Here is a 26635-nt window from a genome sequence, read left to right as displayed (position 1 = left end):
ATTAGTCCGGTCCTAGACCCAGAAAGTCAGAATAGTTACTTTTGAGAAAGTTTAACTATCAGAATCCTGTTGACTAGTAGCCATGCTGGTTGGAGTATCTGTAGAACTAAAAAAAAAAGGTAAAGGTTTTCCCCTGACATTAAATCCAGTAGTTACCATCCAAAAATGCCACTTTTCCAAGCTCTGCTTCTCTCTTTAGGCAGCACATGGTGATGCTGGTGGAGAACAGCTGTGGTGCCAACTGAACTGTATTATTTTTCTTTGTTTAAGGGCAGAAATGGGCATGCCACAAAACCTGTTCTCGGTTCCCTAAAATGGCCAGCTGCTCAAGATATGGTAGATAGTCTCTCCAGACATGAGACACCATCTGAACCTTTCCAGATCACGATGTTTTAATGTGTACTCTCGAGCTGCTGGTAATTTTTTCTTCTCAGAAAACAAATGCCCCATGAGGCATTTTAATCCTACTCCAAAAAGATCTCCCATACAAAGGAAGCATAAGTTTACATGAAGCACTACACACTGGTTGCCAATTCATTTGTGTGTGGGATTGTGTGATGTGTGTGTGTATGTGGGGGGTTAGAAACAATGACATATTTGTTATAATCTTCCAGGAAGGAGACAGCTCAGAAAGACCCTGGTACAGTTCAGAAAGTACATTTGGTTTCCCTCAGTTACAAGATTGAAACCCAAGTGGATTTGTTTTGCTACTATGAGAAAGACAGGCACACAGAGGCCCATCCTCTTTAACACACAACTTTGAACACAGTTTGAAGAGCTTGGAATGAATATTAAGTATACAGCATCCAACTCTCCAACTAGTCCTGGAACACAATGTAGCTTCAAGAGTGGGTTTGGTGAAAGAACATTCCCAGCATACTTTCAATTTAGTTTCAACTATTGAGAAATACAAGTCATATCAGGTCACCTTCATATTGCAGAACAAATGCCCCCCTGATTGGTTAACCAGGGGGTCATACCAGTTTTGGATGAAATAAATGGAAAGACTAGGACTCTCTTGATTTTATTTCTTAAAGCCACAGGAAACTTCACATAGCCCTGACACATATTTTTCTCTACAGAATGTAGTAAAGCTGTTCCAAATTGCTCCAGATGGTGATATGCCTCAGTTAAAGAGCAATAGATAGATCATTTACAATTCCTTCGTTTTCAGAGGTAGACACAAGCAACTGACTTGATATCCTTTGGGGCTTAATCAGATCTTAAACTAACTCTTTGAAGACTGGAGTCTCCATGTTAGGTCTTTGGCAACTACATATCCCATGGCTATAACATCTGTCCAGGATTATGTTGCCTGTGAGATACAAGAAGTTTAGTTAAATTCTCAAACTCTGGGAATCTGAGGGGAAATGATGTTTAAGACAGAGACCCATCATCATTGTATTTGTTTTTATCCTGCTTTCTTCTCAAAATTGGGAGTCAAAGATGATCACAATGTAAATCTCACTCATGGGAAGAATGGTTTCCAGCAATGTGATGTCAGGAGGTGTGACATGGGGGGGAAAAAGGAATGGACTGGATTCAGCTGGTTCTTGCAGGAGCAGGCTGAGCACATGGTGGGTTTTACCTCTTGCCCAATTCCCAAGGTAAGACAAGCAAAGACAGCTGCGCACTGTCATGAACCAGTGTGGTGGTCACCTCAGGCGGAAGATGCCAGGGGCCAGTAGTAACATCCTCATGCAGTTTCTCCCTCTTGTTGGGAGAACAGGCATCTGCACACTACACGAGATTGCTGTGAAGATAAGGAGGAGGAAAGCCACCTGGTCTGAAGAACTAAAGCTTCTTTTACAAAGGGTGGAATCATTTAACAACTGTAATAAATGTTTAGCGCCCCCACAAAATATTTCTATAATACTGAGCCAAGCGATTGATAATAATTTATTAGTAGCAAACACTTGGGGAGTAGTACTGTACATTTGTACCAGGAAACACTTCTAACATTCAAAATTATTATTCAACATTACTTCTGCACTACCTTCGATATGAAGTGCTCAGAATCCCTACAAAGCAGTTTGGAACATTAACAAAGAGCATACCAAGATCTCATTGTACCATTTGTTGGCAGCCAACATAGATGGAAAAAGGATCCACTGCTTGTTGAATGGAATATTTAAGAATTTAATCTGACAACTGCATTAGTGAGACTCAATACATATTGATTTGCTTGCACATTCCAAGGGAACAACTGCAGTTTATATTATACTCTTGCAATTTATGCTTCAAATCCCAGAGTGGGGAAGGCTTTGAACAAAATATCAGTGTTATCATCTCCTATTATAGCAAGTGAAGAAATGTCTACAATTCAAGGAACTTTTAGGAATCTGAATATTTTACATGTCTCCAGCAAAATGTAACAAGTATTTTCTAACAGGGAAGAGCACACATTTTAAGACTTTTATAATCAAGAAAGGAACTGATTCAGACTATTTTGGAAGCCAACTGACTTGACTTCAGTCTGAAACAGACCCATGTTTCAGGCTTGAAGGTTCTTGCCAACCATTAAGAAATAATTTATTTTTCATTAAGAAATAATTTATTTATTTTTGAGATTTAGTCTACCATTTTCAGGTGAACAGGTGCAGAAAGTTGGGTTACATTTATGCCTTTGTTGGCGGGGGGGGGGGGGGGGGGGGTCTTAAAGAGATTTTGCCTTATCCAGGATATCAAGCTGACATTTCCCATACTATAAAATATATACTATAAAATAATGTTTCTAGGTCCCATTCAAGTAAGGTGGCCCAATAGCAAATCATGGTCAATGGAATAAAAACCCAATGAGAGGCCCAACAGAACCATCAATGACACAATTCCCCTATCCCTGTGGTTCTCAACCTGTGGGTCCCCAGGTGTTTTGGCCTACAACTCTCAGAAATCCCAGCCAATTCATCAATAGTTAGGATTTCTGGGAGTTGAAGGCCAAAACATCTGAGGACCCACAGATTAAGAACCACTATCCTATCCAGATCCCAGAAAAGTAGCCCAAACTGTCTTCATACTGTAGCCAGCTTTGAAGTCAGATTGAAATAGACGTAGAAAGTAAGTCTCATACCACTTTCTCTACAACCTTTCCCATGAAAGGTACATTGGAGATTAGCCAACACAGTAATATTCAGAGAGATTTCTCTCCCAGTAATGGCTTCATTACAAGCTCTTTTAGGGCAGAAACCTAGGTAGCCACATAAGGCAATTTTCCACTGCACTTACTGATTTAGCCAAATGCTCTCAGGCTGCTTTTAAGAGCCAGGAAGCACATAGTGACTTTTACATATCCCAAGAATGTCCTCACAACTTTTCAAACTGAAAATTATTCATTCAATGGTGCAAGACAAGCAAGAGCCAAGTTTATATTATTATTATTATTATTATTATTATTATTATTATTATTATTATTACATCCACCAAAATGATATCAACAGCATTCAAATCAGCTGTGTAACTACAGTATGAAAGACATATAAGTCTTTGGGTTGCTGTGAGTTTTCTGGGCTGTATGTTTCACCCACATCAGGAGAGAATGCTTCTGGGACATGGCCATACAGCCTGGAAAACTCACAGCAGTCCAGTGATTCCGGCCATGAAAGCCTTCAACAACACATATAGATCATGTAGGAACTTTGAACAGGCAGTTTCTGTTCATGAATTCAGAGAAAGTAGGAGTCGGATCCAATACATATGGGATGACTGGGAGTATGACCCACATTCGCAGTCCCAACCCCGTTCCCACATTCAGACCTCCTGCAGATTTTGCAATGCTTGTAAGGAGCAACTGTCTTCCTTTATATCATTCATGAAATTTCAGACTAGATCACACTTGCACCCCACTGGGTTGGGATGTTGGGAACTTTAACCCAGCCAGCACATTTGAAGGGTGGTGAGTTGAGAACTACTAAATGTATCCCTACATAAGCAGCTTTCAGCAGAACTCTAGCATTACAGGTTCAGATCTGGTGTAGAGATGGCTCTTCTGCATAAAGAAAAATTCCTTTGGAGATCTTGTGCCAAGTATTACAAGGACTATGATATAAGGCAGTGCCTCACAAATTGCATCTATCAAGGCCTGTCAGAGCTTCTACTCAGAGCGACACAACTACTGTGTTTCCTGTCACTCACTAGGCCATTTCCTCAGAAAGGACAAAGCTGTGCAAAGATTGCTTTGTTTGAACAGCAGTAAAGTGGGCAGTTGAACTTTAGCACAAATACTTCCAAGACCACCAGAAGAGATTCTCATCTGCCTTCTGTAATTTTAAGCATTTATAAATAAGCCTAATACATTGTAAAGACCACCTGGCCCTTCCTCAGCCCACCCCTGCAGCTGACCTGTAGTGAGTAAAATGCATTTGCTGTTTAAGATAGCAGAGTTTGTGCCTATCCCTCTGGAATGTGTCACTGACATCAAGGGTATTTGTAAGAAGATATCTACATGAGGAAGAGTAAGGAACACAGAGAAACAACCCTAATCTGTACCAGTAATACATTAAATAGTGCCAATATATGTTCTGATTAGCAGTAAAGGTCATTCAGTTTCATATCAAAACATTCAAATGGAAAGGAAGAGCACACAAGGAAGAGCCATGCTTCTCAAAAGGCCATCTCGAGCATGGTTGGTCAAGGGTAGGTCCTAATACATTTTGCTGGTTGATACAGAGCATAAATGTCACCCTCTCTATACCCAAAGCCAAGGAACACCCAACAAATTGGCTTGGTGGGCTAAAGTCCACTCTTCCCTAGTGATGTCCCCATATCCAAAAACTAGAGTGTGATCAGATATACACAATTGCTATAATATTGAAAGCCAAGTGGTGCAGTGATTTGAGTGTTTGGCTGCAACTCAAATCCCCACTCAGCCATGGAGGCTCATTGATTAACTCTAAGCAAATCACACTTTCTCTGCTTCGGAGGAAAGCAAAGGCAGTCCCTCTCACAAAACCTTGCTAAGGAAACAATGTAAGTTAGAGTAATGGTGAATCAAAATGACTTGGCGGCACACAACAACAAAGTATATAACGTGCAAATTTATATACGCTCCTCTTTCCTTCTGATGCATTTATTAATGGGCAGTCATTTGTGCAGCCTAATCCTTGTTTGCAACAGGAGGGGAAATGGGCTCAAGAAAATCAATGGCAGAGAAACTGCTACCATTGCTCCTCCCTCAACATCTGCTAACTGATTCAGCCCCTTTGTTTGGCCTAATGAGAAGGTTGTTGCTCCAACTTAATTGATCAAAACAAATCCTCCTAGTTACTTCTTTCAACTAGGAACAACACTATGGTAACTACTGAATGTGTGTTGCAACTGCACGTGGTGCAATAGTTGGTGCCAATTGCAGAATTGATCACACAGAAAGTCATACCTTTCATCACCAGAATAGAAGACCTTTTTAAAGACCTGGTTGCTGTAGAAACAAGGAAAGGAATCATGCAGTAATACAGAAGCTGTTGCACTGCAACTCCAAAGATCCCTTGCCAATGGTGATAGATGGCAGGACCCAAAGTTAAAAACAATAAGAAGACTGCCTGAGTAACCACCATTGTGGTAAGAGACAGACTAGGAAGTGCACCAAGAGTCCTGTTGAATGAGACTGAAAGTCAACCTGGTTCCACATTCACCTTTCCAAAGTGAGCAGACATGTGCGTCTGGGAAGCCCACAAACTGATAGCAGGGGCTCTCAATTGTCACTCCACTGACATTCTATGGCTCTTGGGACTGAAAACCAAAGACAAATATTCCAGATTTGCATTGGTCAAAAACCAGTGTAATATCTCAAATGTTTCCTTGCCTCACTTCTAAAAGTGACCATCATAATTATGTTCTCACTGTTGAAAGCAATGTGTATGTAACAAAAAACTAAACAAAACAATGCAATCTGCATTTCTTGGCAGATGACATCCCTACCCCATCCCCACAACATGAAATACAAAACTTTCTCTTTCTGAATCACTTCTACTGAAGTATCCATACGACCACAATGAACTATCCCTTTTGACTTCTAAGCAGCGCTGCTCCAACTAGGTTTATCTATTTGTGCTACACAAAGGAGAATGTGTGAGCAGAGAACATTTTTTTCTATGAAAATTCAGCCTATTTGAATTTTGTGTTGTCTGAATATACTAGCATCTTTTGATGAGCAAAGTCAATATGTTGGTGGGCTCCCAAATCCCAAGACATCATGAGTAACTCACTCAGATAAAGAAAGTACTCACAACGTAAGAAGTTAACTTTAGCTTGTGAAGCCCTATCCAACAGGCGCAGCAGACTACTTCCTTCCCAAGCCCTGCCACAGTCTCAAAGACCAGCCAAGAACACCCACTTGGCTGCAACCTCTGTGCCCTGACAGGAATTTGGCACATTGGAGTCAAGTCACTGTGACTCTCCACTGAGCATGGAATTTTGATTCGCTAAAGATGAACTCAACCTCAAAATATTTTAAAGCCAGATTGGGTTGGTGAGATCTGTAAACTTTTGAATGTTAGTTTTAGTAGTTCAGCATTTTTAACACCACCAAGAAAATACTTCTCATGAGACATGGAGGCAAAAAGTTGCCCTGTCGCTTTGATTTTCTCTCCCTCTTTCTCTCTCTCTGGATCACAAATCCCAGTGTGATTGGGTAGTTCTCAAAGTTGCACCCCAAGAACAGTAAGTTTTCCAAGCTCTGACTTGTCCCATGTTGAAATCTGGCAGTCTCTTGCACACCCCACTATGAAGCCTACGGCATGGAATTTACATGCAACTAAACAGCTAATGTAAGGCACAACAAGAGTCTGAACCATGATCTAGCAGTTTCCAAATTAAATCTCAGCTAAGCCATAAATCCTTTCGCTTCTTGGCCTCAATGCGGCCCTCACTTCAACACTATCATTCTACCTTATGATGGGCAAATATGTACAGACTGAGAATGCATTGACAGTATTGTGACCTGTCAAATACATCAAAATTATTTGTTTTCAAAAAGGTATACATGATTTGCCTTCACTACCATGTATTATGCAACTCACTATTTGTTAAATGCATGATTTCCAGTCAAGGCAAAAATTAGCATAGAAACCATTTGCATATTTTGAAGGGTCAAGGAAGGCAATGCATTCAGAAACAAAAGAGCTGTAACTGGAAGAGCTTCAGATGCAGCTATAAAAATCTAGATGGATATAGCATCTGGAAAAGTTGTGTAGCTAGCTACTCGTGTCTGTTAAAAGTGAGAGCACAGTTTCACCCACAGATAAAAACAAACACTGTGCACCCCGATATGATTCCATATATTGTCTGTGCAGGCCAGATGTGAAGACAAGTATACAAGTATACAAGGGAGCCTCTCCTAATACCATGGCTATATCCACACCAGAATTACAGCAATTTGATACCACTTACAACTGTCAGGCCTCATGCTACTGTACCATGGGATTTTTTAATTCTGTAGTTATAATTTCTGCCAGAAAGCTCTTGTGATAAGACTCCCTTGAACTATAACTCTAAAGCCCTCTAGCAGAGAATTCTAAACATTCCATAAAACTACAAACCCCAGCATGTCACAGGGTAGAGCCATTGAAGTCAAAGTGGTTTCAAACTGCTATAACAGTGTAATGTGGATATGTTCCATGTGCATCTTACATGCCAGGTATCTCTGCAGATAAGAGTATTCAGATAAGGGTCTGGGAACAACGTTTAAATATACAAATTCCCCATCAGTGTTGATTTTGTAGTCTTTAAGAAAAAGGAAGATGGATCCGACCATGGTAAAATTTACTTTGGTTACATGGAATTTGGATTACTGTATTGTACTCTACATAAAGAACATTTTGAAAAGTGATAATAAACTTGAGTTGACCCAAAGAGCAGCAGCCAGGCTTGACTATAGGAAGCACACAACTTCCATGTTGCAACAGCTCCATGGGCATAAATCAAAGTGCTGGCAATAACCTATAGTCCTTGGGTTCTGGCTATCTGAAGGACAACACTTATCTTTATGCATCCAGTAGAGACCTCAGGCCCTTTTCTCTGCCTCACCATCTTCCCAGGTTTGCTACATGGGATCAAGGGAGAGGCTTTCCCAGATTTCAGAAATTCCTTTCTAGGAAGGTCCTTGTTGTTTAGGTAGCACATTATTGTTGCCAGGCTTTTGGAAACTGGCTAGAATGGGCTTTTAATACTGTGTGGTGTTGGATTTATAATGTGATCAAAGCTTTTGTGTACTTTTAATCTGTATTGCCTTTAATATGTTGCTAGGTGCCTTGAGTCTCACTGAGGGAAAGGCAAGCAATTACTGCATAGAATAATAATAATAATAATAATATGGATTGTTGATGTTGCAATCCCAGGCGACAGCAGGATTGAAGAGAAACAACTGGAAAAGCTGACACGATACAAGAATTTAAAGATTGGACAGCAAAGACTCTGGCACAAGCCATTGGTGGTCCCAATGGTAACAGGCACACTGGGTGCACTGCCTAAAGACGTTGGCCTGCACTTAAATACGATCAGGGCTGACAAAATTACCATCTGCCAGCTGCAGAAGGCCACCTTACTGGGATCTGCACGCATTATTTGCCAATACATCACACAGTCCTAGACACTTGGGAAGTGTCCGACGTGTGATCCACATCGGACACTTCCCAGCAGAATGATCTTGTTTGCTGTGGACTCATAATAAAAATGTAGGGAAATAAAGTCGACTTAAGCCGAGACAGGGCTGATTGCAAGAATCAGCACATCATCAGATGAATATTCTGCATGCATAACATCAACCATAATATACAGGCCTGAATGCATCTGATTTCAGGCAGAATGACAATGTGCCCCATCATTTAGACTCTGAAAACTGATCCCACTTCAGTCACTATTCTCTGACTCATCTGTATTGATCTAGAGGTGCCTGGCACGTAAATAGTCTGCTGTTTGGAGGGAGTGGGGTGGTGGAAATACACAGAGATACAAACACAGAGTGAGGTTTTGCTGTATCACTCTTGGAAACCAGTTGACAAAGCCCTTTGTTCCCTTTTTGCCTAACCCTTTGTGGCCTAGCAACAGTAACTGTGTATACGTTCAATACAAGCAAAGTTTTTTACCTAGTATAGTTTCCAGCTGTAAACTTCTTATAAGATATAGAATCTGAATGGAGAAATGGGGGTTAAAGTTACTTCTAGCTTCCAAGATACAGACTAGTCCAAGGCAATGTGTCTAGTAATTGGATGCATGAAGCAAAAAAAACAACAACCCAGGATTTAACGCCAAATATCCTTGCTAAGATTATGTGGCAAGTATGTATTTAATTTAAGTAACACATGCATACACACCCAAATATGCGCATGGAAAACCAGCTCTGCAAAAGGAGTATGGAACTCTATAGAGTTCCTCAACCTTGCACAATATTTATAATCATAATAAAACAATCAGAGCTCTAGGGGAAAACAGGGGCTGCCAGCATTTACACAGGTTAGTGAACAGTGTCTTTGAAGAAACCCAGAACCACTCTATCTAATTTTTTTTGTTGTGTCAGGAGTGACTTGAGAAACTGCTAGTCACTTCTGGTGTGAGAGAATTGGCCATCTGCAAGGACGTTGCCCAGGGGACGCCCAGATGTTTTGATGTTTTACCATCCTTGTGGGAGGCTTCTCTCAAGCTTTGGATGCTACTCCCCCAAACAGAAAACAGACCTTGGGAGAAAGGAAAAAGAGTTGGCAAAAATTATTTCCAGTATAGTGGGGATACTGGAAGGCATCCTATGGGGGGCCACATACAGCTTGCATATTGTTCACCCATAACTTAGAGAGGACCTATTTGTATGTGGGTTTTCCTGGTCCACGCCAGCCCAATGACCTCATTTGACTACATAACCAACCCAGATAATTTTGTGAAGCCTTGCTGGCTGTTGTACACTAATGTGGATGTTTTGTTTAGATGTATGTTATTATAGAATTTTGTCTGACTATGTGTAGTTATAATTTATTGAAGTTTGGTTTAATTTACTGATGTTAGGCTTTAATTTGATGTTAGGTTTTAATGATACTTTCATATGTGGTGTTTTTCTGGAATTTTATGTAGGCATTGAATGTTTGCCATTGTTATGTTGGAATCTGCCCTGAGTCCCCTCGGGGAGATAGGGAGGAATACAAATAAAGTATTATTATTATTATTATTATTATTATTATTATTATTATTATTCTGACACAAAAATACAGTATGACACAGCAAACAAGATATATATGCTGGATTTCGTGTCACAAAATTACAAGTCGAACACTTCCCAAGCGTTTAGGACTATGTGTTGTTGTTGTTATTGTTATTGTTATTATTATTATTATTTTATTATTATTATTATTAAGACAACAAACTGTCTATGGCCCCTTCTACACTCCCATATAAAATCCAGATTACCTGCTTTGAACTGGAGTATATTGAAATGTAGACCATGATAATCCAGTCCAAAGCAAATAATGTGGATATTCTGGTTTGAGAACCTGGTTTTTCTGGCAGAGTAGAAGGGGCCTATATTATCATTCCAATGACATTGTTGCCTGTGGGATGCTAAAAAAAAGTCCAAAAAAGCTGTACCGTGGCTAGGTGAAAAACACTGGAGACAATCTGTGGAGAGGGTATTAAAATCCCATCATCCAGATGCTCCTTTTGTCATCTTTCCATGCAAGGATGAATGACTGGCACTGAAAAGACATTTTGCTATGATTTTATATTAGCAGCATTGAAAAATCAAGCAGCTACAGTAAATAGGCCATCATACCAATCTTTCCCACAGGAACTATTTGTAAAGACTCAAACCAGATTGCTGGGCTCACCTACAGCTTCACTTCCTGTTAAAACTGCATGCTTTTTATTTTTATGAAGAGTACACAAGGAACAGGCTGACCTAGACCTGAAGCCAGGTGACAGCTGCTTCCCAAATCTTAACTGCTGTGTAGTAACAAAAATAAATAGGAGACTGCTGGCAATTATGCCCCAGCTCCCAAATCCTCCACTTAAACGCCTTTCACCTTCCCCAGATCTGTATAGATAAACACTAATTTCATATGCAAATCCAGCACACAAAGAAAGGAGGAGTACCAAGCATTTGCTCCAATGCCAAGCAGTGATAATTTCCATTTTTCATGCTTAGTTATTGGTTCTCTGAAAACTCCCTCTTCCCTTTCATACTCACAAAGCACACACGAGTGAGTGGATTCTGAGAAACTACCCCAAGAGGTAAAAGGCTGAAGCCAAATGCACTGGTTTTAATTATTCACAGATTGTGTCTATTGCTGCTCAGATCACCAACTTTTGGAGGACCAGAGAACTCCAAAGTTCAGGAGGATGGAGGAAACAGAAAAGCAAGGAAGGGAGCCTCGGTCACAGTAGCTCGATTATATAGAAATAAAAAGATCCAGTATGCACAAGAATTTCTTTCCAACCAAACACCTGCAACTAAAATAGCAATCTCATTGCCGCAACAGGAGTGGTTTTATACTCTTTCATACACTGCCAAAAATGTAATTGCTATATTCAGTTTTGAAAAGCTGAATTGTGCGAAACCTCTGAACTTCCTGTTCCAATTCAATGGGGGTGGGACAGCACATGCAGGAGACGGAGGTATAGGAATCCAATCCAGCTTCAAGTTGATATCGCTGGTCTATAGAGACATATAAAATTACAGGTTTCTGTACAGGTAGTGCAAGAAGAACAAGGCTGAGCCCATTATGTGCTCAATTTTAATTTTACAAGGGTTTTCTACAGAGGTTTAAAAGGTCACTTTTTTGGTCTACAACTCCTAAAATGCCCCAACCAGTATAGTAAATGCTGCAAGATTCTCGGGGTTGTAACAACAACAAAATGACAGTTGTCCTTATATTTTTCATAAAATCACTGAGTTGGAAGAGACCTTGTGGGCCATCCAGTCCAACCCCCTGCCAAGAAGCAGGAAAATTGCATTCAAAGCACCCCCAACAGATGGTCATCCTGCCTCTGCTTAAAAGCCTACAAAGAAGGAGCTGCCGCCACACTCCAGGGCAGAGAGTTCCACTGCTGAACAACTCTCACAGGAAGTTCTTCTTAATGTTCAGCTGCAATCTCCTTTCCTGTAGTTTGAAGCAGTTGTTCCACGTCCTAGTCTCCAGAGCAGCAGAAAACAAATTTGCTCCCTCCTCCCTATGACTTCCCCTCAAATATTTATACAGGGCCATCATGTCTCCTCTCAGCCTTCTCTTCTGCAGGCTAAACATGCCCAGCAATTTAAGCCACTCCTCATAGGGCTTGTTCTCCAGACCCTTGATCATTTAAGTCACCCTCCTCTGGACACATTCCAGCTTGTCAACATCTCCCTTCAATTGCGGTGCCCAGAATTGGACACTGTATTCCAGGTGTGCTCTGACCAAGGCTGAATAGAGGGGTAGCAGGACTTCTCTAGACATGATACTCCTATTGATGCAGGTCAAAATCCCATTGGCTTTTTTGCCATCGCATGACAATGTTGGCTAATATTTAATTTGTTGTCTACGAGGACTCCAAGATCTTTACATTTGTGGTTTTGACTGTTGTGGGTTTAATTAAAACAATTATCTCAAAGGGCCCTTCCACACAGCTATATAACTCAGAATATCAAGGCAGAAAATCCCACAATACCTGCTTTGAACTGGGATATCTGAGTCCACACTACCATATTTTCCAGTGCAAAGTGGATAATCTGGGATTTTGTTCAGCTGTGTGGAAGGGGCCTAGGAATCTTGAAGTCCTTAAGTGTGATTCTATGGTCAACTTCCTTCAGCCATCTAGTGATTTCTAGAGAGAACACCTCTTTGGGAATCTCTATGTCCTCAAAGTGATCTTATGGCCAGCTTCCAGCAGACTTTGACCATAGTTGATCATCTGAGTCATGCTGGAAGACTCAGAAATTGCTAAAGAGTATTCTCCCAAGTCCCATCTACGCTATCATATAATGCAATTAGAATCTGCATTGTATGGACAGTGTACATGGGGCCCCACATTGAAAAAAAAGCAATTTCTTCACATGATCACATGAGGCTTTCATATAGTCCCCAGCTTTTCTCCCTCAAAGTCGCCCTGAATATCAAAAAGGAATGGTAGGGGAAACACTCAAAATCAGAATGCAGCCACATCTAGGGCCCTTCCACACAGCCATAAGACCCAGAATAATAATGATAATAATAAAACGTTATTTATATACCGCTCTATCTCCCCAAGGGGACTCAGGACAGGTTCCAGCAGGTTCCAGGTAATATCACCGAAACATACAAAGTAAACAGCATAACATAAAATTGACAAAACAACATAAGCATAAAATTATCACAATAACAATAATCCTGCCTATTCAGAGCAATTAAAAAGCTGGGCCAAGGCTAATGCAAACTCAAAATATGAGGGGGCCAGGAATTTAGTACATTGTTATAACAGGCTATGACAGTGTGGACTCAGATAACCCAGTTCAAAGCAGATATTGTGGGATTTTCTGCCTTGATATTCTGGGTTATATGGCTGTGTAGAAGATCCCTAAGTGGTAGCATATACTTGTAGGTAAAAAGTGATTGCACCTGTCTTGCCTTGTCCTAGAGCAAATGTGGGATCCTAGTCTCTCATTAACCTTCCCAACGGAAAGGTAGCAGCCACCATGAGATGTGGGCAGCAACTTTGGGAAGGACCCCCCCTCTCCAATCTACCTTCTGTTCCACAGAGTCCTACACAGACTGGAAGGCTAGAACATTTCCTTCCCTTCTGGAAGACAAGAGTGAAAATCCTTGCCAGCTCCTCCTGTCTCAATGGAGCTACCTTGTTCTGCCAGTATTGACAGCAGCACTGATTTCTGCAGTGATGGTAACTGCAAAAAAGCCTGAGTACTGCCCACCCTTGGCCTGCAGGGAGAGTGAAACTGGAGGATTACAACCCATCCTCTTGCCCTTGTTACGGTCTGCATGCCTGAACACGGCAGCTGTATAAGCAGAAGGAGCAGAACTAGGGGAACAGGAAGGATCTACACAAACATAAACGCACAAATAGTTCTAAAAGGCTATGGGAGGAAGGGGAGAGGTATTGAATACCAGGGTGGTAAGACACATAGTTCTTTAAGCCCTGATTGAGTCAGCGGCCCAGAACCATGAACTTACTTGAAGCAATGAAACAATGAAGATATTATGGACACAGACTGTAATGATGGGTCACTGTGCCATGTAAGCTGTATTCAAAACAAAGCAGAAACAAACAACCACCCCCTGCTGGTTACTACCCGCGGCTGGCTGCGGCTTGTCTCTTCTTGGAATAGTCAGAACTGCTGAAACAGACATTTCCTTGTTGGCGGCAAGCTTCACAGATAGGCTTCTAAAGCCAGCCTGACCAGAAGAGATTAATGTGAGTGGTAACTATGTGAACTTGGAAACTCACAGAGAATACAGCAGCTCACAGTATCTAGATTCAAACACATGGCAATCTGCATCAGGTTGCCAGGCTACACAGCATCACCTGTGCAGAACAGGATAACTAAAGTACACTTTAAGACAGGTAGGAATTGCACAATGCCAATCTCAAACTCCTAGGTAACCAATGATGGGAAATGCAGCCTAACACCATCTTAGGAACCATGACATTTTCAACCCTGCCAAAAAAAAATTATGCTGAGCTAAAGCCATTTTAGGTCAAGATAAGCAATCTTTGTGGCTCAGAAAGGGGTTTGGGCTACTAAGTTGCAATATTCCAAAAGCTACATTATCATGAATGTGATGATTGACACAGGAAGGTCTGCACTATCATTCAATCTTTGTTTAGACAAATCCTGCTGCCTGAAATGTTTGCATCTCTACGTCTGTCACATTTGATTACAATGTCCCTCACCTACCTAGAAATTAAATATTCCTGGAATGGATAAGGACTTTTCATCACTATGTATGTGTGAATCTGTCTATTAGCGATATTGTTGTCTCCTTCCAAAAGCTATCTATTAAATCAATGCTAATCAAAGTGGTTATTTCTAGACTGGTGGAGGTCCTTGAGCCACCACCAGTCCATTCTGTTAGTTCTTAGTGAGAATGAGACAATCATGATGGTCATAAATATGGTGCCAACTCCTCTAACACACTAGAAAAAAAATGCCAACCTCCTAAATCAGATAGTTTGGTATTTCATTATGTTAAATAGAGACAGCATGGTGCAGTTGCTTGATTGTTCTGGATAACCACAGTTCAAATTGTTCCTCAGCCACGGAAGTCCACTGTGTGACCCTGGGCAAGTCAAGCTTTCTCAACCTTACAGGAAGGCAATGGCCAATTTCCTCTGACTAAATCTGCCAAGAAAGCCACCTGACAAGGTCACATAAATTGGAGCCGACTTAAAGGAACTTAACAACAGCTGTGCTAAATAACTACTGTTAACATAATCATTACTGCTTGTACTTTTTAGCTTTCTGCTTCCCTATATCCCACTCCTACTCAAACAGGTATATAAGTTACCTGGCTGTTCAGAGAACACTCCACACCTCTGACTGGAGTGAGTTGCACCCTACAATTTGTGCCAAATAAGACCTATTATTTTGGGGGTAGGAATCCTACAGACCTTTAGATGTCATTGAATTCCAATTCCCTCTTCAGGATTTGGAGAGACAATTTCTGCCCATGCTATTTTGTAAGGTGACACAAGACTGCCATTTCTGCTGCAACAGACTTTATGCTTGCTCCCTGAACATGAAAGTGGGTTTGACACTTTAGAGCAGCGTTTCTCAACCTGGGTGTCAGGATCCTTGGGGGTGGGGGAGGGGTGTCATGAGAGGGGTTTCAGAGGGGTCACCAAAGAACATCAGAAAACATATTTCTGATGGTCTTAGGAACCCCTTTGGCAGAAAAGGCTGAAGATGTATCTGCCTGTCCTTCTCTTCCTTTTTGGGAAACATATGGTGAATCCTCCCACCAAAGGCCCTCCTCCTGCTGTGATTGGTTGGTCTCTCAGCCAAGGGGAGGGCTGTTTCTGAGACTCCAAGCGGGGAGGGAGAGCAGGTGTACTCTCGCCTAGAATCATAGAATCAAAGAGTTGGAAGAGACCTCATGGGCCATCCAATCCAACCCCCTGCCAAGAAGCAGGAATATTTCATTCAAATCACCCCTGACAGATGGCCATCCAGCCTCTGTTTAAAAGCTTCCAAACAAGGAGCCTCCACCACACTCCAGGGCAGAGAGTTCCACTGCTGAATAGCTCTCAGTCAGGAAGTTCTTCCTCATGTTCAGATGGAATCTCCTCTTCGCCTAAATTAATGTCAATTCCTCCCAAATCCCTCCAGTATTTTCTGTTGGTCATGGGGGTTCTGTGTGGAAAATTTGCCCAATTCTATTGTTGGTGGGATTCAGAATGCTCTTTGACTGTAAGTGTACTATACATCCCAGCAACTACAACTCCCAAATGACAAAATCAATTCCCCCCTCCCCCAACAGTATTCAGATTTGGGTGTATCAGGTATTTGTGTTAAATTTGCTCCAGTGAATGAAAATGCATTTTGCATATCAGATATTTATATTGCGATTCATAACAGTAGTAAAATTACAATTGTGAAGTAGCAACAAAAATAATTTTATGCTTGGGGGTCACCACAACATGAGGAACTGTATTAAGGTGTTGCGGCATTAGGAAGGTTGAGAACCACTGCTTTAGAGTTTGAAGACCAGAGACTCAAGAGACTGCTCTACTTATTATTCACAGTGAGCATACTGACAGCCTTCTCAGCTTCAACCCATCCCTAATAGATGTTCATCCAGCAGCTCATTAATTCCAGGAACAGCAATGCCTTTAACACCCCCAGGCTGTTCAGCCACCCAGCTGTTCCTGCTATTAGATATGCCTCCTTGCCCCACCTCCTCTCTCCAAGATCTTCAACAGATGCAAGTTGAAAACTTCACTGTGTGCTCTTCCTTCATCAGCACAAGCACTACAGATTTCCTTTGCTCCCTTTGCAGCTTGTGCCAGAATTCTGGGCACTGCCTCCAAGACCAGCCCAAAGTGCAGTCAAACAAGATTTAAGCAGGGATAATTAAGTACAGCCCTTCAATGTCCTCCAGCAACCCCCCCCCTCCCCCAATTTTAGAAAAAAGTAAACCAGTTTCCAGTTTACTTTTAGATTAGGAAGGGCATGTCTTGGGATTAAAGTGGGTGTATGTAGGAGCAACTTTGATGTGAATTATCTTTTAAATAAAACAGGGTGGGAGCTACTGTCTTTCAAAGACCCTTTTGAGGAGCAATGTGGCATCCTAGCATTTACCCATTCCTGATTTAAAAGGATTAAGTATATCCTGGGATTCTTTTGATGTCACAAAGGTTATCTGGGCAAAAATTCTTTAGTCGCAGAGTGTGACAGCTTCATGTGGCAAAATGCCCTGGACTCAGGTAGAATATCTATAGAATCCACATCTGCTCTTTGCCGCAGAATGTGCTGCAGTTGATCCCTTAATACTATCAAGAGCAGAGAAAGTTTTTTTAAAGTGGCAAAACATTGTAACTGCAGGCACACAGGTCAAATCTAGCCAAGAGCCCAGGCATTTTTCTACAAAGGGAAGAACACAATTGCAGTAACAGAAACCCATGGCAATAACATCATAACAGGAAGGAAACAGAAAAAGGATGCATTTACGAAGACAGAGTTCAAGCTTATTAAACACTTGCTTAGCTTCAAGAGGTTTCTTGTGGCTTATTTTCTTGGCTGGCTTGAAAGAAACATGCCATGCTTCTTTCAGCTGCACAAGATGCAGACAACTGTTATACTGTCAATTTCCTCCATCCACTACAACAGGCATGGGCAAACTTTGGCCCTCCAGGTGTTTTGTACTCCAACTCGCACCATTCCTAACAGCCTACCGGCTGTTAGGAATGGTGGGAGTTGGAAGTCCAAAACAACTGGATGCCCAAAGTTTGCCCATGCCTGCTCCACAACAGCTTACACAAACAGGAAGTATTTTTATATTCCATTTCCAAGATGCTACTGTGCTTGTCAAACCCAAATAATGGGGATGGTGGTTTGAATACTGATCCTGATGCCTCACATTAATTATAGTTACAAACTTTAAGAGATAAGCTTGAATGCATGGTAATAGACCCATACCAGGACACCCATCCCCTCCAGACCCACAGGATTTGCATGAAGCTGTTGACTCTCGATCACCAATGCTCAACCCCAACTCCTGACAACCTTCCCATGATATAGGTAACCGAGTACTAAAGAACAGGGAGTGGATCCTCCTTCATAATTTACTTTCCAATATCTGAAACGTGATCCTTTATAATAGTCGCAAATACGAATATCACCTGACTCTATTATCCTGCATTAGTCAGTGTCTAGCATAGAAGTCTCATCCTGTTTACACAGTTCCTTGTTCAAACTGCAAAGTCACTTTTCTATAATCCAGGCCTCTTAGTGCACCAACATCTCATGATAACAGCAAATAACTTTTACAATGTCTCTATGTTGATCTATTATTCTGCTTCCGCTCATTAGACAGCAAGAATTGGAGAGGGCCATTACATCCGTGTCCTGCTTGTGAACTTCCCAGAGGGACCTTGTGGGATACAAGGCTGCTCCTCTGCAGTAGCTGCACCAAAATGTTGACATTCATTGATTGGAGAGTCTATGCTACCACCCTCTGACTGCATTTCACTATACAATGGAGATATTCCATTTCTGGCTGGCATTTTTGTTGAGTCATATATAATATATTATTTTTTGGCTACACTTTTTATTGTGTTTTGTATTTTTCTTTTATTCTATTGCTTTTAAATGCCTTTGACTACCTTGAGTAATGTGTTGAACACTACAGGAACAAAATACATGTTTTATCTATGGGAATAGGAGATTGGATTGCACATCCCACTGGGTGAACACTGCAAAGCTCTGAATATTCCCTCCTTTTTCAATCTAGTTTCCTCTATCATCAAATGGTTACATACTGAGAAGTAAAACTTTTTGCTTTCTTGACCTCTGAACTTCAGGACAATGATGTCCCTGACAACTTAGTACCAGATAAATGAATATCAACTTCAATATAACCAAAACCAGCCATCTGTGTTTACCATAGTTGGTTTAAATGGTAAAGGTTTCTCCTGAAATTAAGTCTAAATATGTCCGACTCTGGGGGATGGTGCTAATCTCAATTTCTAATCTAATCTGAAGAGCCAGCATTGTTCATAGATGCCTCCAAGGTCATGTGGCCAGCATGACTGCGTGGAGCGCTGTACCCTTCCTGCCGAAGAGGTCTACTGATCTACTCACATTTGCATGTTTTCAAACTGCTAGGTTGGCAGAAGTTAGGGCAAACCGCGGAAACTCACCCCTCATCCTGCTCCCTGGATTCAAACCACCAACCTTTTGGTCAGAAAGTTCAGCAGGTGAACTTACTGACTGAAAGTTGGCTTGGTCAACAGTAATTAATGAAATGGTCCATAATAACCAATAGACTGATGGGAGGAACCCCTGTTATATCAATCCACATAGTTTAGGCAATCAAAAACAGAGTTTCTGGTGGCTGAGTTGGTCCCAACTCAAGAATGGGAAACGTAATGTTGGTGGACAGGAAAAGAGATTTAAAGATGGGCTTAAAGTCAACCTTTTAAACTGTTGCATAGACACCAAGAACTGGGAAGCCCTGACCCTTGAGTGCTCTAACTGGAGGTCAGCTGTGACCAGCAGTGCTGCAGAATTTGAAGAGGCACAAATGGAGGGTGAGGGAAAGAAATGTGCCAAGAGAAAGGCGTGTCAAGCCAACCCTGACCGGGACCGCCTTCCATCTTGAAACCAATGTCGTCACTGTAGAGGAAAATGCGGATCAAAAATAGGGCTCCACAGCCATCTACGGACCCATCGCCAAAACACTGCACTTGGAGGACCATCCTCGGGCTACGTGGGATTGCCTAAGTAAGTAAAGTTTGGTTTTGATTTTAAAAGGAAAACAGAATGAAGAAATCCTTAAAATATTTAATACTTATGAATACTTTAAGAAAACAAGAGAAAGTCTTCACATTAAAAGCTACTAAGTGAAGTTAGAAGAAAGACGAGTGGAATGGAACGCTAGGTGAACATGAGAAGCCAGGCTATGCATCTGAGACAGTGATCTCAAGTTCATTTTTCATTTTCATTCTCAAACTCACTTGTGTTTAGCTCTGTCTGGGAGTACAACAATGTGCTCATGACTCACCCGTATCTTACTTTGACCTTGTCATTGTCTGGATTGCAGTAGAGTCTTTCCAGATGCTCCTGTGAGTCAGTGGTCACACTCTGCCACACTTGGGATGCAGTCCTCCTGACCTGCCAGTGATATGGCAGGACCGTGTGGTGTTTGGGACAATCGCTGCCATAGACACACACCCCTTGCAGAAAATCCACACAGATATCAATCCCATCTTTCTGGTGGGTGTGATACTGCAGCTGGTTCAGGAGTTCAAAGACGAGGTCAAGCGAGGCCTCCTCACTTTTGTTCTGGAAAAGCCCAGCCCCAAACTTATCCACTGGGTCTGTGTTACACTGGGTTAGGCAGCTGTTATTGTTCTGGATCAGTCCAGGAGAGTAACCTTCAAGTATCTTGCCAGGGCACAAAAGAAAGGCGTTGGCAGCAGCGTTGTTGGAGGCAGCCTGCAAGGAGAGGTCCTGGAATGGCTCATCAGTAGGAGAGGTAGCGGAGGGGAAGCCCTGCTCGCTGGTTTGGGCCTCCTGCTCAGGATCTGAGATTTGTCCCTGAACATCTGGGGCTCCAGGTGCCAACACTGGAACACTGTTATCTGGCTGTGGGCACGGGGCCGTGATACCCAAGTTATTTTTCGAAACAGGTTCACACAAGTTACTATGGCCACTGTTCTGCCCCCTGGGCACAAAGATGCCATCCAAGGTTCCCGTGCCAAGCAAGCTGGTAAAGATCGGCCGCAAAGCCCTCAGGGCTTCCGTGTCCAACCTTTTCTGTCCTTGTTGCTTCTTCTTAAAGCATGGCTTGATCGGTGGTATCTTCTCAGGAATCCTCATCGGCGGAGGGAAGACCTCGGAAGGAGCAGAATGCTGCATTTCCTGGCAGTGGGCCTGCTGAACCACACAGGCAGGTTCTAGCTCCGTTTCCATCCCTTTTCAGATCCTTCCTGTAGCCTCCCACCCTCCCTCCACCCTCTTCTGAGTCACTCTGCAAGTTTCCAGCACTTTGCAAGAGCCAGACCTGGGGCAAGAAAGGAGAAAAAAACAAGGAGAGGCAATTAATATCACTCTAATTGCTCAGGGCCAACACAAATTGCAATTACCCAACCCAAGGGAAGATTCCAAAAAGACAGCTAATTTCTCACCAGCTCATGCTTTATTTTATCTTATGGATTAACCCACAGGCAAAGTCAATCTCAAATCTCAGGCCCCTTCCACACAGCTGAATAAAATCCCACATTATCTGCTTTGAACTATATGACTGTGTGGACTCAGATAACCCAAACCAAAACAGATATTGTGGGATTTTCCACCTTGATGTTCTGGGAAAGAGGGCTCAGCCCTCCATAGAAAAACTCACCCCTCTCCTGTTTCTCACCTCCCCAAACCAAAGTTGGGAATGAAACCGTCTTCTCAGATCTCCCCATTCATTTGTGAATTCATGACAACAAATGCCCTGAGTTTTCTTTTACCCTGCTCATAAAGATTCACATTAACCAAGTATATACTTGTCCCATCCATGCCAGTTTGCACTTTCCTCAACCCTCCAAAAAACACCTCACATACACTCTTTTTAGGCAGCAGCAAAGAGTCAGTCTGTTCTAAGGTATTTTTAAAGTTAATTGAGTCCCAAAAGGATAGGCTAGAATTTTCTTCTTCCTAAGCAGTTTCAAAAGTGCTATTTGTGTGTGTGTGTGTGTGTGTGTGTGTGTGTGTCAGGAGCAACTTCAGAAACTGCAAATCGCTTCTGTGTGAGAGAATTGGCCATCTGCAAGGACGTTGCCCAGGGGATGCCTGGATGTTTTGATGTTTAACCATCCTTGTAGGAGGCTTCTCTCATGTTCCTGCACGGGGAGCTGGAGCTGACAGAGGGAGCTCATTGGCCCTCTCCCCGGATTCGAAACCCCCGAACTGTTTGTCTTCAAGGGTTTAACCCATTGTGCCACGGGGGCTCCAAGGCGCTATTAAATTCCTTTATTTCCTTTTTTACACAATCTCCCTTAGTCACACAAAAAGGGATCTCTCTCTGAGCCCCGAAATTACCAAACCAAGCTGTGCAATTCAGAGCAGATGACTAAAAGTATGTGGGAATGCGAAACTGTTCAAAACAAACAACTCTTCCTCCCCGGAAGGGCAGATTCCTCAAAGGGACTGTCTTTCTGTCACTCACACCACACACCACTTGTGGCTTCACAGAACTGCCTCGTCACTCCCCCTTCCGAGCCCTTTCAGGAGTTTCACATTCCCACATGCTGCCAGTCATTCCCTCTGAATCACACGCTGAGGCCCTTCTGACTTCAAATGACACAGCAGAGGAGCTCGGCCTGCCTTGCCTGCCACCTGCAGGCCCTGGGGAGATATTCCCAGGACCAAAAAGTTTGCAAAGAGGGAAAGAACAGAAATAGGGGCCCAGAAAAAAAGTTTGCAATGAGTGTAGACCAGGTATGGGCAAACTTGGGCCCTCCAGGTTTTTTGGACTCCGACTCTCACCCTTCCTAACAGCCTCAGGCCCTTTTCTTTTCCCCCTCAGCCGCTTAAGCGGCTGAGGGGGAAAAGAAAGGGGCCTGAGGCTGTTAGGAAGGGTGGGAGTCGGAGTCCAAAAAACCTGGAGGGCCCAAGTTTGCCCATGCCTGGTGTAGACAGAAGCCAAGTTCCCCTGTCTTTGGTCTGCACCCAATACAACTATGGGATAACATGGCAAGGGAAGGAAAACTGCCACTCTGCTTAAAAGTGTGGGAAAAAAATCTATGTATAAAACTATAGCAGAATGCAGAAGGAACATGAAGATTTTTGCTTTTGCAAGTTGTGGGTTTATTACCGCAAGTGGTCTTCAAAATAGCCTTCTGCTTTGCAAAACCCAGCTTCAGACAAACACCGGCAACTTGTCTTTTCACTTTTCCCCCACACAAAGCTAGCCCTTATTTATTGACATTCTGCCAGCAGAAAGGCAAGGTTCTCGGTTCCCTACCCAACCAGTCACAAGTTGAGATCCCAATAAAAAGAAGCTGTATATACAAGAACACTCAGAGCCCTTCCACACAGCCCTACAACCCAAAATATTAAGGCAGAAAATGCCACAATATCTGCTTTGAACTGGATTATCTGAGTCTACACTGCCATATATCCCAGTCCAAAGCAGAAAATGGGGGATTTTATTCAGCTGCATGGAAGAGGTCTCGGTGAGAACTATGAAATCCTGTGTCCTAGAGGAAGGCACCTCAGTCTGCAGTAATGGCTTTCCTGTGCGTAAGATCCCCAAGAGTCCTGCAGCCTGTATGGTGCACAAGGAGAGCTTCTTGGGGGTGCCCCAGAAACAATAAGCAGTTGCACACCAGCCATTCCTCATTCTCCCTAAAGCTGTTGGCTAGCAGACTGATCCTGCCAGAATTGCCAATGGGCACTGAGACCTCACCCCACTTATCAATCAATCAATCAATCAATCAGATCAATGAGGGACACCTCCTGGAGAGCAGGGTCATTAACCCTTTACAAAAAACACAAAGCTCAGGATGTGAACAAGGGGAGGTGAGTCCTCTGTTGCAACAAATAAAAAGATGTGTTGTCCAAGGCCTTCATAGCCAGAATTACTGCTTGCTGTGAGTTTTCTGGGGTGTGTGGCCATGTTCCAGAAGCACTCTCTCCTGACGTTTCACCCACAACTATGGCAGGCATCCTCAGAGGTTGTGAGGTCTGCTGGAAACTAGACAAGTAGGGTTTATATATTTGTAGAATGTCCAGGGTAGGAGAAAGAAAACTTGTTTGCCTGAGGCAAGTGTGTATGTTGCAACTAGGTAGCTTGATTAGCATTGAATAGCCTGGCAGCTTCAAAGGCTGGTTGTTTCTTGCCCAGGGGGATCCTTTGTTGGGATAGCAGAGCACTTGATAAAGCAACCTGGACACAACAGATTATTTGAGAATACAGAAATGCTGGCAATGAAGGATCCCCCAGGTAGGAAGCAGCCAGGCTTTAAAGCTGCAAGGGCATTCAATGCTAATCAAGGCAGCCAATTGAAACATTCACACTTGCCTCAAGCAAACAAGAGTTCTTTCTCCCACCCTGGACATTCCACAGATATATAAACCTCATTTGCCTAGTGTCCATGAGACCTCACAACCTCTGAGGATACCTGCCATAGATGTGGATGAAACATCAAGAGAGAATGCTTATAGAACATGGCCACACAGCCCGGAAAACTCACAGTAACCCAGTCATTCCTGCCATGAAAGCCTTCTACAACAATCAATCATCTTATGAGGGACACCTCCTGAGAAGACCTCTTCCAGGAGAAGACTATTAAACCTGAGGAAGAAGAAGCCTTGGGTTTCCTCCCTCGAGGAAGGGGACCTCTTCCAGGAGAAGACTATTAACCCTGCGGAAGAAGAAGCCTTGGGTTTCCTCCCTCGAGGAAGAGGACTTCTTCCAGGAGAAGACTATTAAACCTGTAGAACAATCCTGGGTTGCCTCCCTCCAGGATGAGGACCTCTTCCAGGAGAAGAGTATTAACTCTGCGGAAGAAGAAGCCCTAGGTTTCCTCCCTGGAGGAAGAGGGCCTCTTCCAGGAGAAGACTATTAAACCTACAGAAGAAGCCCTGGGTTTCTTCCCTTGAGGAAGAGGACCTCTTCCAGGAGAAGACTATTAAACCTGAGGAAGAAGAAGCCCTGGGTTTCCTCTCTCTCGAAAGAGGACCTCTTCCAGGAGAAGACTATTAAACATGAGGAAGAAGTAGTCTTGGGGTTCCTCCCTCGTGGAAGAGGACCTCTTCCAGGAGAAGAGTATTAACTCTGCGGAAGAAGAAGCCCTGGGTTTCCTCTTTCGTGAGGACCTCTTCCCAGAGAAGACCCGAGGAAAAAGAAACCCTCTTCCAGGAGAAGACTCTTAAGCCCTGGGTTTCCTCCCTCTTCCAGCGACTCCCCACCGGGAAGGGCAGCCAAGTCCACCTCCGGAGGGGCTTTACTCCAAAATAGAAAGAGAAGGGGTGTTTTTTCCTCCCTGAAAGTGGGCTCCCAACACCTTAAGGGCGAGCGGAGAGCCCCGAACCTGGAGACGCCGAGCGCCGAGAGGCAAAAGGGTCGCGCCTCTTGTCCTGGCGCAGAAGAGCTTGGAAAAAAAGAGAGGAAAGGGGAAGAAAGATGAAAGGAACGAACCGTGTGGGGTTGGCTCTGCAATGCTGTCTTCCCTTTCCTCCGAAGTAGGTCCAAACCAAGCTGGGCAGACGAGAGAGACTCTCCGCTCCTGGCCTTTCCTTCCGCAGGGGACAAAGAAGAGAGAAGTTCCCCGACTTGGCTGTGTTTGGAGGTCTTCTGGCGCAGCGTCCGGCGCCGGCACAAGTCTCCCAACAAAGCCCCGAAAGGAGAAGCCAAGGCGACGAGGAGTCTGCAAAGCCGACACTGCGGATTCAGGCTGGTGCTCCGTTTCCTCCGTCCGGACGTGACCCAGAGCCCATTCCGAGGCAGGAAAGAGACACAAGGAGGAGGGAGGAGGAGGAGGAAGGAGAAGGGGGCGCGGCGCCTGCACCCAGCCTGGCCTTGCTTGCTTTGTGGCCCCCTCCTTCTTCTCTCCCTTTCCCTGTCTCCTGCTCCACTCCGGTCCTCTCTCACATGGGCCCCGCGTTAAATACCGCTTCCTCTGAAGCCCAGGGCCTGGGCAGCAGCTGCACGGGCTAAAGGCGGAGCGAAGCCAAGGAGAAGCCCCCAAAGGCTCCTCCTCCTCCTGCTGCTGCTGCGCTTCCAAGAGGAGGAGGAGGAGCTGGGGGAGGAGCAGGAATGGGCGGGGCTTGGAGGACTAAATTTACATGCATTGACTGTATTTGCATAGGCAGAGTCACCCACCGTTGCTGCCTTGCCCTCCAAGGGTCAATGGGAAGGGCGAGGCGAGGAAAGGACTCTGGCACGGAAGGGGAGGCTCCGCACGCACCCCAGGCAGACCGGTTAACCGGCCCGGGCTCTGCTGAGCATCCGAAACCAGCGCGGTCTGCCTGGGGTGCGTGCGGAGCCTCCCCTTTCGTGCCAGTAAGAGACCGCCAAGAAGGGCCATCGCATGGAAATCCCAGTCTCACCCACAGTCCACAATCCTGGGAAGACCTGGGAAGCAACCAAAGATCTCTATGTCATCCCAAGGAAGCAGATCCCCAAGGAGAATCTAATGACCTGCAGCCGGTCAGAGTTGGCAATGCTTAGGCTCCTCTTCCACACAGCTGAACAAAATCCCACGGGATTATCTGCTTTGAGCTGGAATATAGGGCAGTATGGACTCTGCTAACCCAGTTCAAAGCAGATATTGTGGGATGATCTGCCTTGATGTTGAGCAAAAACCCACACTATCTGCTTTGAACAGGAACATATGGCAGTGTGGACTCACAAACCAGTTCAAAACAGATATTGTGGGATTTCCTGCCTTGATATTGAGCAAAAACCCACATCTGCTTTGAACTGGAACATATAGTAGTGTGGACTCTGCTAACCCAGTTCAAAGAAGATATTGTGTGATT

At 43.5% G+C, this 26635-nt stretch overlaps 1 protein-coding gene across 1 annotated transcript in view; it reads right to left on the bottom strand.

Annotated features, from left to right (window-relative positions):
- TIPARP (TCDD inducible poly(ADP-ribose) polymerase) overlaps window positions 1-25846 on the bottom strand; it is a 36054-nt gene extending 10208 nt beyond the window's left edge. Inside the window, exons 1-2 of the mRNA XM_060767646.2 lie at window positions 25293-25846; window positions 20166-21167 (exon numbers count right to left, since the gene is read on the bottom strand). Of these exons, the coding sequence (XP_060623629.2) occupies window positions 20166-21076 (911 nt within the window). The 5' untranslated portion in view covers window positions 21077-21167; window positions 25293-25846. The remainder of the gene's footprint in view (window positions 1-20165; window positions 21168-25292) is intronic.
- Window positions 25847-26635: the final 789 nt, after the last annotated feature.

The sequence above is a fragment of the Anolis sagrei genome, chromosome 3, assembly GCF_037176765.1.
Source record: "Anolis sagrei isolate rAnoSag1 chromosome 3, rAnoSag1.mat, whole genome shotgun sequence".
NCBI lineage: Eukaryota > Metazoa > Chordata > Lepidosauria > Squamata > Dactyloidae > Anolis > Anolis sagrei.
This window is presented reverse-complemented; position numbering and strand designations above follow the sequence as displayed.